General features: G+C 43.0%; 1 protein-coding gene across 1 annotated transcript; it reads right to left on the bottom strand.

Annotated features, from left to right (window-relative positions):
- Positions 1–204: 204 nt before the first annotated feature.
- Positions 205–11,023, bottom strand: plekho1b (pleckstrin homology domain containing, family O member 1b). The gene is made up of 6 exons (XM_070912414.1): positions 10,892–11,023; positions 9,995–10,141; positions 4,825–4,965; positions 2,906–3,010; positions 1,575–1,673; positions 205–885 (listed from the first exon to the last, which is right to left on the bottom strand). The coding sequence occupies exons 1-6, from the start codon at positions 10,916–10,918 to the stop codon at positions 205–207; spliced, it is 1,200 nt and encodes a 399-aa protein (XP_070768515.1). The 5' UTR covers positions 10,919–11,023.
- Between the last annotated feature and the right edge of the window lie 6,118 nt (positions 11,024–17,141).

The following is a 17,141-nucleotide window of genomic DNA, read 5'->3' as shown; positions in this document are numbered from 1 at the left end:
ACTTGTATCAGCAGGACAGTCGTGGTTCCTCCTGACAGCTGAAAATCAAAACCTGAATTCTTCCAAATAATTTAAAAGTGGTTGATCCAGTTCTCAGTAGCTTTGTCTAAAGTCCAACAAACAGAGCATGAGATGCTGTGTTCGGCTTCATGGCTTTACCTGGACTGAACTGATTTGTACCAGAACGAGTCAGTACCATGCGGCTCACATCGGGCTCTTGTGGTCCAGGTTTAGTTTGGTGCCGTTGGAGGGGGTGATGGGGGAGGAGTCCAGTTGTCGGTACAACGCCCTCAGCTCCCTCACCTCCTCCAGCACTTCCTGGGCCTGGCTCCAGGCCGCTGTCGCCTCCTTCAGGAGTCTCTCAGCTTCAGCTCGCACTCCTTCAGTTGACTCCTTCCCCTTCATCTTCCCCCGCTCCCTGGCCTCCCCCTCAGCCTCCCCCCGTATCGCCGTCAGCAGCCACTCTGTCTTCTCCAGCTTCTGGCTGATCAGCTCCTGCAGCTGGCTGATGGGCGCCGATGTGTCGGCCAGCGTGGAGGCCGGTGAACGCGACATTGTCTTGTTCTTTGCAGCTTTAGCCTCTGAGTGCGTCAGGATCTCATCCATTGAGGCGCAGCGGTTTTTCTCAGCTGTCGTCAGGCGTTTTCCAGGCTGGGGGGTTTGGGCGACGCCCGTCTGCTCCCACACCACCGCCACCTCACGGGGAAGGCTCTGGGATTTCCCAGAAGCCTCGACGGTCCTGGCAGAGAGAGCGCCGTCAGTTTTGGACCTGGGACAGTCTGGGCTGAGGTGGGACTTGTGAGATTTGTCCAAGTGAGTACACAGAGTGTCCTCCTCATGGATCAGATCCAGAGTCAGCATCCCGTCTGAAGAGGAGGTAGAGGCCTAACAGACAGAGAGGAGGCCGGTCATTCCACTGATACAACAACTTAAACAGAAGACATTCAGATATCTGAAACTACATGCTGAACGCTGGTTTGACATCAAGTTGTATGAAACATGTTTATCAGTTTTTACTTTCTGAAACATGAGCGTTCATAAACAACTGTTGACAAAACAATCTCAACTCAAGGTCCACTTGTTTGACTGTATCACATGGTCTTCATCAGCAGATTCAGTTTGCTTAAACGTTCAAACTTTACATCATTTGGAGGAACTCTAGGACTTCTTGTCCAGGTTGACTTTAGAGGACTGGGAGGACTGCGTGATACGAGAGATGTGAGATTGTACTGTCAACTGCTGTTTGAAAGTTTGAACATCTACATTTCAATGACAACTGAGCAAATCCCATCTGCTGATGAGGACCATGTGATCCGGTCAAAAGTCCAGAACAAGCGAGTAAGTGAACCTTGTTTAGATATCGTCAGTTAAGATGTCTTTCATTCCTCACTGTTACAATTGATTTAAAAGTAAAAATGATTTATTTATAAGATGCTGATCATCCATTTGTTCTCATAAATATTACACATTTTATTGTTTTTTATGTTTCAACAAAATGCATCTGCAAATATCTCAAATGAAATAATGGACATTTTATGAGTGAGGAGGAGGAGGAGATGAAGGATCAGACTGACCACAGCCAGCAGGTGACCTCTGGTTGGCAGTCTTCGGTTGTGAGGAATCTTCGCTCGATCTCGAGTCAGGTGAGACAGCTGAGAGTCTTCTACTGTCACCTGCAGACATCAACACAAACGGCACTTTTTAAAACACAAAAATACATTCAGTCAAATTAAAGATGTAAAACATTTAAAAGGCCTTGAATTCAGCCAACATACTGTCATCTCAGATTTCATTTCAAGACTTTTCCAGGACTCCCTGGTTGAAAACACCACAACATGTATGTCTGTATGAATTGAATGTGGCACCAGTTCATGAGAGGCCTTCTTTCAGCCTGGAACACAATGTGTGTGTGTGAGAGAAAGGGTATCTATCAGAGTATTGATGAGAGTATTGACTGGTGGAAAAGACGAAGGTTGTTGACTGAATGTTACCCAGCAGCTGTGACACACTTCCTGCTGCTGACGCTGTTACTGTCAGTGAGGACACTGAAATAAACATCACAGGAAACACTGCTGTCTAAAATCATACATGTGGACATCACAGATATGATTTGGGTCAACCAACCAAACACAAATATACTGCATGAGGTGAGAGGGGCAGGTGACCAAATTCTTTATCATGTATCTTCCACTGAGGAGAAGCTGTTCATATTATTGTAGTTTGTCAGCAGGTGGCGCTGCAGCAGCATGGAGCTGTTTAAGATGCTTTAAAACACTTAGAGACAGACTGCGGCACCTTTTTTTTTGGTTGCATCAAAAATATTTTTAGCACTCCTCACTTTGTTTGGTCTACAACCTCCTTTGATGAACCATCCTTGATTAGAATAGTTCCACTAAAAATTGGTGGAAACATGGGCTTGTCCACTAGATAGCACCAAGGTCCCAAGAATCCTGAACAGAACCGGTTCAAGAACCAGAGCTAATTTGGTGGAAAGAGATTATCACTGAATCCATGGCAACATTATACTTCCTGTTTACATCCACCAAAACTCCCAAATGAAAACACATCAATGAGCCTCACTGGGTGACATGTTCCTTCATCACCATGAACACACACACTGTAGTTTATATATTATACCATATATTTGTGAGGAGTTTTTAAAGATTGACGCCTTCAGCAGGAACCAATGAGCTGAGAGCCACAGACAGGAAGTGAGACAGGACTGAGAGACGGACTGACAGGTTGATGGTCTGAGTCTAAACTTGAGACTTGAAGGTGAAAAGAAAATACAGAATAACACCAGATGTATCCTTTTGAAAACTCAGTCTCTCTTTGGTCCTTGGGTCGGTGGACATGGTGTTCGTCCACACTGAGACAATAATGGATTCTGTGTATATCTTCATACCTCATCCAGGATTCTGTTTTTGGCTCGTGTGATGGCAGCGCTCAGGACATTGATCCAGGACTCTTTCTCCTCTGGACTGACAGCTAGGAAGACCAGGTTAGGGACCTACAAAAGAAAAGTTCACATGAGGTGTTCGTGTCTGTTTCATTTCGGGTGATTTACTGTTCTGTCCATTGTTGAAACTGATGGATCAGTGACTCAAACAGAAGTGACCTCATGAATAAAGTCAGCTACACTAGTGTTAGCCTTTAGCAAACACTTTGCTTTGTTTTAGCTTGTTAATTGTAATGAAGGAGTTTTTGGCTTTTTATCTTGATAATTTCATGTCAACTGAAACGCTTCTTTTAATAGTTGTTAACGCCTAGTAGCACACTAGCTAGTTGTTAGCTTGTTTTAGCTAGGTGTTAACTTGTTATTAGATTGTTTTTGTAGTCAGCGTCCTGTAGCACGTTGTTAGATAGTTGCATCTACTTTGTAGCTTGTTGTTAACTTCTTATTACATTGCTTTTTTGTGTTTTAGATAGTTTCATTGTTATCATGTTTAAGCGTGTTGTTTAATAATTATTGTCTTATTTTAGCTTGGGTTTAACTTATTTTGTTTTGTCTTTCTGGTTAGGGTCTTTTACCATGTTGTTAACTTGTTACTGGACTGGACCATGTTAGCAAGATAGTTGTTAGCTTCTTTTGGAACGTTGTTTATTTTTTCTTAAACACCTTTGTTGTTAGCTTCTTGTTAGCATGTTATTTTATTTCTTTGAACTTTGCGTCTTTTAGCATGTTTAGCTACCTGTTATGGTGTTTAGATTCTTTCTTTGTAGTTAGCTTCATTTAGCATGTTAAGCTTTTTTGTTTCTTTGTTGTTAGCTTGTTTTAGCTAGGTGTTCAGATTGTGTTTGTTGTTAGTTTGTTTTGTTGAACTGTTTCTGAAATGTTTCTTTACCTTGTTTTAATTCAACAAATCAGTAAAATTCATGGATAAATCAATCAATCAAGTTTATTTGTCACATGTAGTCATATAAGGTGATCATATTTTACTTTGTAGCTCAATAGATGCACATTTAGGGTCCATGTACGACTGTCTGTGTAAACAGACTTCAGCTGATTCTGATTGACGTCACAATGAGGACAGAAACTCTCGTCATCATGTTTCATGTTCAGGTTGACCTATCACAGTGCAGAACACACAAACACACACACACAAACACACTTTGCTGTTTTTTGAAGCCTCAGTGGGAGACACATCACCAGATGTCTGTCTGTGTGTGTGTGTGTGTAATGGAAGCTGCCACCTGTCTGCAGGACACCTGATCCCCTCCCCAAGGCATTCTGGGTATTTATGGTGTGTGTGTGTGGGTGTTGCTGTCGAGGTATAAAGCAGGAGCTCCACCTGTTTACAGTCAGTCAGCTGCTGTGAGTCTGTTTCCATCCTCCTGTTTTTATTCACATTTTTTGTTTACACATAAAAAAACCTGTAAACGTGTAAAAGAGTTTCCTGTCTGAGAGTAAAAGTTGTTAGTGGTTAAAACCAGAAGCAGACTTGATGAATTAATGAAGCTGTGACCGAAAGTGAAGAGCTGGAAACAGCGATGAGGAGGCTATGACCTTCATCACAAATGTCATGTTTCCATCATGTTCTCCACATGGTTCTCCATCGTCTGAGCTTCAACTGGAGCTCTATAATGACGTCATCTCGTCGTGTCCTCTTCTTCTTCTGTGGTGGTTTAATGGCAGCGACTGGAGAATTAGCTCCACCAGCTGTTTATCTTCATCAACCAGTGAACTTGTGTTCTCACAGAAACAAGCAGCAGGGCTGCTCCAGTTGAGACAGGTGTGTGTTCAGACAGATGCACAGTGAGACAGGTGTGCAGCTGCAGTAGACAGACAGGTGTGTGGTCAGACAGGTGTGTGTTCAGGTGTACCGTGTTCCCCGGCGTGCTGCAGCGCTGCAGTCTGAACTTGCTGTGGTTCTTTTTGCTGCGACTCTTGTTCTTCCTGATCTCCTCACAGCGCTCGTAGTCCGACAGGTCCAACACCTCGTCAGCCCGACCCAGCTCCTTCACCTGCAGGACACACACAGGTAACACAGGTCAGTACCTGACTGCTGGCTTATTTCTGGTTGTCCATCAAGATTAAAACAGATGTTTTAGAGCCCTGTTTCCAGTCTTTATGCTAAGCTAAGATATTCCTCCTGACTCCAGCTCTGTACTTAGAGTCATCTCCATCTGATCATCTCACACAGGTTTTCTTTTAAAGAATCAAAATAAAATGTAAATCTAGTCAAATCCAGTAAAATCAGATTTGTCTACAGACATGGAAACTTTCTTCAATAGATTTAAATAGAAAAACAGCTTCAGTCTGAAACAACACGCAACATATTTCAGGTTCATCACACTGTGCAGAGTCTGATGACTCAAACATATATTAATGGTGAAACATGAAAGAAGTGTTGTCAGTAATTAGTAGTAATTATTCTTTGTCTTAGTTCTATTTGGAGGACAATCATGTTCTGAGTGTTGGAACTACAGTTCCCATGACGCTTTGGGGGATGTAAACAGGAAGTATAATGTTGCCTTTGAGTCAGTGAGTCAGCTGTGAGTCTATATTTGTTCACATTTAGTCAAACTGTTTCCATCACAGCAACTGAATCAGCTGTTAGCAGCTCCTGTCTGCAGCGTCCTCATGGACGGACAAACAACCATCACTGATCACTGAGACACTGAAGGAAACTGAAAAACAGAAGGATTCTCAGGCAGGTTCTGCAGTGTCTTTTTATTCTGGATGGACATCAGAGATAATGATCTCCTCTGAAGTGGAAGTCCTCACTATGTTGTGAGGACATAAATCAGTTTACACAGTCACAATGTGGGGACTCGCCATCCTTCTGGGGACTAAATGTAAGTCTTCATACATAAACCATTACATTTTACAGTGAAGACTTGGTTTAAGGTCAGTCTCCAGGAAATTAATGTAAGTCAATGTAATGTCCTCTGAAGTGATGGAAACAAGACTGTGTGTGTGTGTTGAACAGTTGATGTGAAGTCATCAAATATTGTTCAAATATTGTTCCATTAATCGTCAATGTGACGATTCATTGTGATATTGACTTCAGGTGATATAACTGAGCCGCAGTCTCAGAGGATCAGAGAGTAAAGTTACAGAACTCTAAGTACTAACTTCACTTTTCAGTAACATCTTGTGTACCATCAGTTTATTAACAGGTAATAAACTGTTAATAACAGACTTTAGTGTAGACACCGCTGTAATAATCTAAAATGGCTCAGTTTTTGAACAGTGTTTGGTGTGTAAATGTGAGCAGCTCTCAGTCTTGTTGAGTTGAGTGTTGAGCGTCGGAGCAGCACTGATCCTCTGATATCAGCTGATCGACACTCGTCATCTGGTCTGTGATCAGCTCTTTATTCTGCTGCAGGTTCATGTTTCAACCAGCTGCTTGAGTTAACATTTTGTTTCGTGAACATTGTAGGAAGGTTTGTGCCTTCAGGTTGACAGAGTGGGGTCAGGTGTTTATAGCCTCTCATATACTCTCTCCTGATTGGATATTTCTGTTTGTCAGACAGAAGTTTCTATAAACTTAAATAGCAGAAAAATAAACCGCCGCTTTTTGAGCGACATTCTGCAGATAAACACACTGAACTGAAACAGGAAGCACACACGCACACACAGCAGGTGTTAGCATGTCTCCTGCAGCTCGGTGGTTTCTGCAGGTTAACTTCAGCTCATTAATCTCCATGGAAACAGCATCCATTATTAACCAGCTTTAAACTGAGACTTTCTGGGAGAGAGGCCACGCCTACCACACACACACACACACACACACACACACACAAACAGCTAGCTGCTAACCAAAGCTAACAGAGAGCCTCCATCATCTCAGTCTCCGTGACAACAGACCCAAAGGTGTGTGTGTGTGTGTGTGTGTGTGTGTGTGTGTGTGTGTGTGTGTGTGTGTGCGTGTGTGTGAGCTCAGTCCTCCCCTCAGGCTGTAATAACTCTTCATGCTGATGTCACTCTGCCTGCATCATCAGCCAGATCATCAATAATCAATATTCAGTGTTCAGCCCCAGAGGAGCCGCTTACATAACGAAGGCAGTGACCTCTGACCTCTGACCTGTTCACAGATGATGAATCCAACCAGCAGCAGGCTCTCCTGTGCAGAGCTTCCATCTGCTAGACACCAAACAATTAGCTCAAGAGGTAGCAACACATTAGCTAACACTGCTAACACTAAGGCCAAATGTGTTAGAAACTTTTAGTTTTATTCTGTTGAATCTAAAGCAGATGTGGTCAGTGTGTGTGTGTGTGTGTGTGTGTGTGTGTGTGTGTGTGGGTGGTTTCTCTGGTGTCACACAGGGTTTCTATTCCTGGTGGGACAGGAAGTCGAGCTGCTGACAGGAGGAGCTTCACATGAACCAGGACTCCACCACAGAAGCAGAACAGAGTCTGAACCTCGACCCACACAGACGACACAGAGAGAGAGACGTCCTAATTTGGTTGTGAGACAGTTTTCAGGACGCTTCGATGCATCATGTGACAGCTGACGTCTGATGAGACAGAGTGACGGTCAGAAGAGGAAGTGACAAACTTCCAAAAGAACCTCTGAACGCTTCGTTTCCCTGCAGCTGAGATAAAAACACTGATGAATCATATCTCGTTAAAATATTGAACTTCCACCGCAGACTCAAACAACTGACCTCTGATCAGCATTATCTTTGAATGACTCTTTAACCCTGTAACGCCAAGTGTATCATATTCGATACATGAGTTTTTGAGACCTCCACATCATCAGTATGATATTTTCTTTTCTGAAAAACCTGATGTATACAATCAGACACATGCAGTGCACCAGAGGAAATTGAAGCCCAGGCAGAAACCCATGCCCCTGCAAAGGTTTCAAGCTGCTGTTGGCACCTCTCTCACAAGTGCAGGAAAGGGCAAAATCAAGTGTGGCAGACCACTATCCTCTCCAGAAGCAGGAGGAACACCTCCCCCCGCAAATTATTATTGTATATTATCTGGCAATTATTTCATGGTTCAGGCTTTACAGGGTTAATCACTGACGCTGTGCCTTTACCATTAAAAGTGCAGGAGAAACGTCTTTAAAAAAGCGAATTAAACAAAAGAAATAAAATAAATGTAAGGTCACACATAGAACCTCAACACAGCATCATGTTGTGTAACAGAACTCATCTTCACCTCCTCTTACTCGTTTAACATCTTAGACGTGATGTTCCGGTTCCAGAGAAAAATGATTACTTTAGAATCAGTCAACTATCAGGTCATTTAGATAAATCCTCTTGTTCTCTGTCTCCAGTAACACGTGGGGTTCCTCAGGGGAACGTCCTGGGATGTCTGTTCTTTCTATTAAACCTCAGAGATTTAAAGAAACACATTTCAATAAAATCTTCTTGTTCTCTCTCTTCTCCAGAATCAGATCAGTTTCATCTCTGTGTCTCGTGTCCAGTACAGCGATCGGTCCAGGACGTGTTTAGCCTAGCTTAGCACAAAGACTGGAAGCAGGGGAAACTGTTAGCCCAAATTTCTAATAGGATGTCCGCAGTTAAAGGGATGTGTATGATAGTTAAGGTTCTACAGGACGTAGCAGGGTTTTCATTGTTTTCATAAGTAGAATGCTGATTGATTGACTGAGAACATTCTCCAGTTAAGAAGGTCCCACATGGTGATGTCTGGTTGACAAAGGTTCTAACAGAACATTAATGAAGCAAATCTCTGATCTCTGTTACTAGTAACACTAACATGGGAACAATAAATGTTTCAATCAGCGGTTCTAATAGAACCTTCTGTAGGTGAATACGTTTTGAGATTTAAGATTATGATTTTTCAAGGCAATTCAATTAAATGTATTTATATAGCTTATATACGTTCTAACAGGACTTAATAAAGTAAGTAAAGTAATTAATAAAGGTTCTAGCGCGATGATCCCTGGAAGACAGTGGTCCTAATTGAGCAATTGTTCTACAGTAGATAAAGGTTCTGACAGATTGTTCTGCAGTAGATAAAGGTTCTAACAGATTGTTCTACAGTAGATAAAGGTTCTGACAGATTGTTCTGCAGTAGATAAAGGTTCTGACAGATTGTTCTACAGTAGATAAAGGTTCTGACAGATTGTTCTGCAGTAGATAAAGGTTCTAACAGATTGTTCTACAGTAGATAAAGGTTCGGACAGATTGTTCTACAGTAGATAAAGGTTCTGACAGATTGTTCTGCAGTAGATAAAGGTTCTGACAGATTGTTCTGCAGTAGATAAAGGTTCTAACAGATTGTTCTGCAGTAGATAAAGGTTCTGACAGATTGTTCTACAGTAGATAAAGGTTCGGACAGATTGTTCTACAGTAGATAAAGGTTCTGACAGATTGTTCTGCCGTAGATAAAGGTTCTCACCGATTGCTTTGTATCAGATAAAGGTTCTATGAGGACGTTCCGTCCTGTGTTTGGTGCAGCAGTGAAACCGGAGCTCTCTGTGTGTCTGCAGCTCAGACTGAAACTCAACTCCTGCAGAACGACGCTGTAGAAAGTGGAAGAGAAACTTTCTGTTTCCAGTCAGAACCAAAGCAACAACAGAACACTGAGGAACACGACAAATACTCGGTGAGTACTAACCAGTACTTTCATGTACTCAGCAGTAATATGTGTGCTATTGATCGATCTATTGATATATTATTTGATTCCTTGTTTAACACCAAACTGATTCTTCAAACTTTAAATAAGTTTAAACTTGATTATTATTGTTAATTGTCTGAATGTTAAATCAGTGTCAAATAAAAACGCTGCACTGTCCCTTTAAATCTGTTACAGTTCAGTCAGTTAACAAGCTTAACGAGCAGTGATAACATAAAGCAGAAAGACAGACAGGTGGTGTCTCACTCTGCCGTCCGTCTCAATGACAACACTGTATATCTCACATGATGTGGGGCATCACCTCCTTTCTCCAGCGATAATTAAAGGTCTTAACGAGGATCCGTCTCTGCTGCAGATCACTTCCAATAATGAATTTATAATCAATCAGCTGTGGCGGGGTCAGTCACCTGTAGGCCCCGCCCCCCTCCAACTCACCTCTTTCTCACAGATAAACAGCTGATCTCCCCTCAGAACCACGAACCGGTTCTTCCAGATCTCTCTGAAGATCCCTTTCCCGCAGAACTTCCGGATCCAGCCGACCTTATCGGGCTGAGCGTGCTGCTGCGCCGAGTCCTGCAGACCCTGAACAGGAAACAGGAAACAGGAAGCTGTCAGAGGGGCATCGTCAGAGCAGGTGAACAAACCACTGCTTCATCAGACAGCTTCTTCTTCTTCTCTTCAGTCGTCGTCAGCAACATTTAGAATTCATCAAAGTGAGATTTTAGTTTTTACTTTTCACCAAAGTCTTTACCAAACAAGCTCAGTTTTATTACTTTAGAGTTCATTAAACTTTACTAGATATTTATTATAATCATGTTATTACATTCTATTATTTAATGTCTAATTTCTTGTTTCACCTGTTATCTTCATTAAAGCACATTATAAACTCTTTCAGCTCTTTAACTCTACAGAGAAACAAATATCCATGAATGTCTTCAGGTGTGTTGATCTGAGGTTGAACTCTTGAGTCCAGCTCGTCTCTCGTCAACAGACTGAAACCGGAGCTGCTCAACAGATTACCGTCAAACCGCTTAACGTTTCCTCATTAAACTGACAGAATGATTCAACTTTCACTCAGAATCCGTTCGTCCCTCCAGCACATCATCTTTCTGTCCGTTTGGACTTTTGATTTCACCTTTAAAACTGTTTAAAACGCGCCCTTATTCTGAAAACCGGAAGTGGAGTCTTAAACCAGTGTGCGGCTGTTGTCGCCTTCAAAATAAAGGCTTTAAACTAATCCTAGAGGCTTTTGTTCCTCGAGCTACGGTTTAACGTTATGAAACGGACCGTCACGAGCCGCCGGTGGTCGGTGTCGGTTCCGTTAACACTCACCCGCTTCCCGGAGTTGTTCTTCTTCATGTTGGCAGCTGTCAGTCTGCCGGCGACGGACTAATGACGATACTTCACCCACTTTCACGGTAACTCCGTTATTTCCCCAAAATAAGCCGCAGACCGGCGGGAGCGGTAGATAAAAGCGGGTTAATAACAGTCAGAGTCCGGCAGGGAGGACTGGAGCCTCCGCCTCTGCTCTGCCGCTCCGCAGCTGTTATTCCTCGGTGTGACTCTGCCCGTCGCCCCGCTGCTTAGTGCTGCTGCCGCCGCGCTCCGATGCGCTCTGACCGGCCAGGAGCCGCTCTGTGAGTCGGTGTCCGGTTACTCCTCCTCCCCCTCCCTCCTCCTCCTCCTCCTCCTCCGGACTCCCTGCTGGCTCAGCGGCTCCTCGGCAGCCCCACAGTGCCCCCTACAGGCAGAGACCGTGTACTCCTTATGCAGACACATGGTTATATTATCATCTGTGTTATATTTTTGGATTATCATTAGTTATGCATTCAGCATAATTTAAATGTATATAACATTGTGTAGTTTTCTTTGTAGTAATTCAATCTGCAAAGTAACTAAAGCTGTCAGATAAATGCAGCCCAGTAGAAGTATAAAGTAGCATGAATTGTAAATACTCAAGCAAAGTACAAGTACCTCAAATTTGTACTTAAATAATGAAGTTACATCCCATCTCTGTTCTGGAGCTTGAAATTTGTCATTTGAGTATCAAGTAATGATAATATGAATAATCTTAAGGTGCTGAAAACTGCCAGTTTATTTACTGAATATGTATTTGTACAGGCAGATAAATAACACGTCCCTTTATCATCGATTAATGTCAAGACAAACGTCAGAAGACCTGAGTGTGTGTGTGTGTGTGTGTGTGTGTATGTGTGTGTGTGTGTGTGGGGGGGGGGGGGGGGGGGGGGGGGTGTCTGGGATCCAGTCTGTGATCCTCAGCTCACATCTGGATCAGTGTAATCCGGTTCAGTGTGGTCTGGATGTTGGCAGATGTTTACAGGCTGATCTGATCTGGAATCAGTTTCACTCTGAACAAAGATCAACAAACTGGGTCAGACTGAGAGGCGGAGGCTGATCTGCAGATTATCTACTGACACGCTGCATTAAAGGCACAACACACACACACAAACACACAACAACACACCCACAAACACACAACAACACACCCACCAACACACAACAACACACCCACAAATACACAACAACACACCCACAAACACACAACAACACACCCACCAACACACAACAACACACACACACAACACACCCACAAATACACAACAACACACCCACCAACACACAACAACACACACACACAACACACCCACAAACACACAACAACACACCCACCAACACACAACAACACACCCACAAATACACAACAACACACCCACCAACACACAACAACACACACACACAACACACCCACCAACACACAACAACACACACACACAACACACCCACCAACACACAACAACACACACACAAACACACACACAAACACACAGCACACACACAAACACACAACACACCCACCAACACACAACAACACACACACACAACACACACACAAACACACAACAACACACACACAAACACACAGCACACACACAAACACACAACACACCCACAAACACACAACAACACACCCACAAACACACAAACACACACCCACCAACACACAACAACACACAACAACACACCCACAAACACACAACAACACACCCACAAACACACAACACACCCACCAACACACAACAACACACACACACACAAACACACAACAACACACCCACCAACACACAACAACACACACAACACACACACAAACACACAACAACACACACACACAACACAAACACACAACACAAACACAAACACACAACAACACACCCACAAACACACAACAACACACCCACCAACACACAACACACCCACAAACACACAACAACACACACAACACACACAACACACACACAAACACACAAACACACAACATACCCACAAACACACAACAACACACACACACAAACACACAACATCACACACACACACACACAAGACACCCACAAAGACACAACAACACACACACACAACACACCCACAAAGACACAACAACACACCCACACAACACACCCACAAAGACACAACAACACACCCACCAACACACACACACACAACACACCCACCAACACAACAACACACACACACAAACACACAACATCACACACACACACACACAAGACACCCACAAAGACACAACAACACACACACACAACACACCCACAAAGACACAACAACACACACACACAACACACCCACCAACACAACAACACACCCACCAACACACACACACACACAACACACCCACCAACACAACAACACACCCACCAACACAACAACACACCCACCAACACACACACACAACACACCCACCAACACAACAACACACCCACAAACACACAACAACACACCCACAAACACACAACAACACACGTCTTTTGTAACACAAGAAGAAAAACTTTATTTTTCATAGACTGAACCGTCTGATTCACTGTGTTTTACAGTTAAGTTTTCTTTGTGCAGGAGGTGATAATTAAGTAGCTAATAGTGATTGATACATTTATCACAGGGCTCTTAATAAAGTGGATCACAACATACAACATGTTAACATGACAAACATGTTACAGTACATTTCCAGAATGTTTCTGGACTGACAGTTTAATGTGGCAAGAACAGGAGAGAAGAAAGTGCAGCAGCTGCAGAGACTCTGAGTCTGCTGACTGAACAGCAGCTGAAACACACACCTGTTATATGTTCTGTGTCAGTGGTGGAGGAAGTATTCAGTAAGAGTACTAATACCTCACTGTAAAAATACTAGCATTTAAAAGTACTCAAATCAGTCAGATGTCCTCCTGTGACTGTCCTCCTGTGACTGTCCTCCTGTGTCTGTCCTCCTGTGACTGTCCTCCTGTGACTGTCCTCCTGTGACTATCCTCCTGTGTCTGTCCTCCTGTGACTGTCCTCCTGTGACTGTCCTCCTGTGACTGTCCTCTTGTGTCTGTCCTCCTGTGACTGTCCTCCTGTGTCTGTCCCCCTGTGACTGTCCTCCTGTGTCTGTCCTCCTGTGTCTGTCCTCCTGTGACTGTCCTCCTGTGACTGTCCTCCTGTGTCTGTCCTGTGTCTGTCCTCCTGTGACTGTCCTCCTGTGTCTGTCCTGTGTCTGTCCTCCTGTTATAGATTCTGTCATTAGAGGATTATTCCTCCTCATTAATGTGAAGCAGTGTTACTGGGCGGCATGGTGGCGCAGTGGTTAGCTGTCGCACGGGAGGTAAAGCTGGTTAGAGCGGGTTGGGGGTTCGATCCCCGGCTGCCCCTGTCATGTCGACAGCAAGCAGCAAACCTGCGCAAGACACTGAACCCTAAGTTGCTCCTGATGGAGACCAGCACCTTGCATGGCAGCTTGGTGTGTGAATGGGTGAATGAGACTTAGCTGTAAGCGCTTTGGGAACCGTGAAGGTTGAAAGGCGCTATATAAGTGAGATCATTTACTGTTGGAGTTGAGGTGGAGCTCATTCTGAACTATCAGCTAATGATTATTAGTTCATTGTGGATGAATCAGCTGATTATTTCCTCCATTAATGGATCGATTGTTTGGTCACAATGAGCCAGAGCCCAAAGTGACGCCTTCACAAAGCTCCACATTATTAACAAGACATTACAGTTATTAACAGCATTCAGAGGGAAAGCAGCACATCTGCATCTGAGCAGCTGGAACACAAAATGTTTTCACACCATCAGTTCACTTCCTGTCAGTCCACTGATCCATTAATGGACTGATTGATTAATGGACTGATTGTTTCAGCTGGACTTAATAAACTGTTGTGGAGTTTAATTTCTAACCAAACATTTTATAAACTCTTCACGTGTTTTGTGTGTAAAAATGTTAATCTGTAAAGTAACTAGTAACTAAAGCTGTCAGATAAATGTAGTGACGTACAAAGTACTCTGAGATGTAGTGGAGCAGAAGTAGAAAGTGGCATGAAAACAAAAATGTCCAAATACCTCAAATGTGTACTCAATACTTAAGTACTGTACTTGAGTAAATGTACTTAGTTACATTCCACCACTGTTTTTGCTGTCAAAGGAACCAACAGGTTTAACTTCCCAAACTTGAAGAACAGAAGACGTGAAGGTTCCTCCTCACTGTTCCCAGCGAGAGCTGAAGCTCAACACATGAAACTACACTGTAAACACACTCTGATACAAGCTGTCAATCATCTCTATCATCGTCTAAAGCTTCATCAAACCTTCACTTCACTCTTCTTCTTTCATTAATTCTTTTTTTTTTGTCACTTTAGTTTTTATTGTCTTTTTACATATACCACATACCACAATAACATAGTGTTTGCTGGTATTTGCTTATTAAATCATTACACAATTAACATTATTATCAATAAGGTTATACAGTGCCAATGTCCCTATTTGTAAACCTAATCCATTTTCCACATCTTCTTTCACCCTGAGAGAACAGGTCATTCTTTCCATCACGTATATTTCCTGCACTATATCTAACCATTGTCTGTGTCTGGGTGGGTCAAGTTTAAGCCAGTTTCTTGTGACAGCCTTCCTGCCTGCTGTAAGTAGAATTTTGACCAAATAATTATCTTCCTTCTGCACCACTTTGGTATAAAGTGTAAAACAGTATAAAACATAACACTTCTTGGGGATTGTATATCCTAACACCTCACCCAATACTGACTCTTTCCCAGAATGACTCCATTTTCAGACAGCTCCAGAGGACGTGTACATGATTTGCTTCCGTATGGCCACATCGCCTCCAGCACGTTTGTTGTGTTTGAATTTGTTTGCTTGTTATGTTAGGTGTAATCACAAAACGTATAAGATTTTTCCAATTGAATTCTCTCCACTTAAGTGAATTTGTAGATGTCTGTAGCGTTACACACATATGGTACCACTCTTCTTCTGAAATCATGATATTCAACTCCTTTTCCCACCTAGATTTTAATATTTTGTACCATTCTATAGGGAAACCGTCGCTGCCAGGTGCTTTATTTGTTTTTGACCTGCCAATTGCCTTCTCTATCTCCTCCACTGATATTTTATCTGTAATTGTCTTGTTTTGTGTCTTTCCAATACAGGGTAGATCTAGTGTACTTAAAAATTCCCTCATTGATTCCCCATCTACTGTAGATGTTTGTGTATATAGCTCTTTATAATATTCCTGAAATATATGCTCTATGTCTTTAGTCTCACTTGTCAACTCATTTGTACAAGGGTCTTTAATTTTGTGAATAGTGTTGTCAGCCTGTTGTTTGCGTAGCCTCCTGGCAAGTGATTTTGTGGATTTAGGGCCAATTCGTAATATGCCTGTTTTATAAATCTTGCTTTTTTCTCTACCTCTTGACCCAATATCTCATCAATTTGTCATCTCAAAACTCGCATTTGTTTATGAATTTCTTGGTCCTTGTTATTTTTGTATTTCTGTTCTAAATCTTTCAAGTCTGAGATCTCCATTCTAATTTTCTTAATATGCGTTGTTCTAGCTATTAGCCTGCCTCGTATTACAGCCTTCAGTGAATCCCATAGTATAGGTGGGTCTACCTCGCCATTGTCATTCTCCTCCAGATATCTTTTAATTTCCAATTTAATATCATTAACAGTAGGAGATCCCCGCTGAAATCTGGAGAAAAACACACAGAGGATGCAGAGGGGGAACGAAGCGATGAGGGAAGAGAGTTGGGTCGAGACAACAGAGGCTTATGGAGAAAAGGAGATATAAGCTGTGTCTCCCCTCTCTCATCATGGGCAACGTGAGGTCGCTGGCAAACAAGATGGACGACAACGTCTCCATCGACGGCTTTCAGACCGTCCGGGCCGACAGGGATTGCACCGGGAGCGGTAAGCGCAAAGGAGGGGGGCTTGCCGTTCTCGTTAACAACAGGTGGTGCAATCCTTCCCACATCACCATCAAGGATTGTGTCTGTTGCCCGGACATTGAACTGTTGGCTGTTGGACTCAGGCCGTATTATTTGCCCAGGGAATTCTCACATGCCATTGTTGTGGCTGTTTACATCCCCCCCTCTGCCAACCTGAAGTCGGCGTGTGACGTCATTCACTCCGCCATAGCCCGTTTACAGACTCAACACCCGAATGCACTCATTGCTATTTCGGGTGACTTCAACCACGTCACCATGGCTAGGACACTTCCCACCTTCAC

Source organism: Enoplosus armatus, chromosome 9 (genome assembly GCF_043641665.1).
Source record: "Enoplosus armatus isolate fEnoArm2 chromosome 9, fEnoArm2.hap1, whole genome shotgun sequence".
Lineage (NCBI taxonomy): Eukaryota > Metazoa > Chordata > Actinopteri > Centrarchiformes > Enoplosidae > Enoplosus > Enoplosus armatus.
This window is presented reverse-complemented; position numbering and strand designations above follow the sequence as displayed.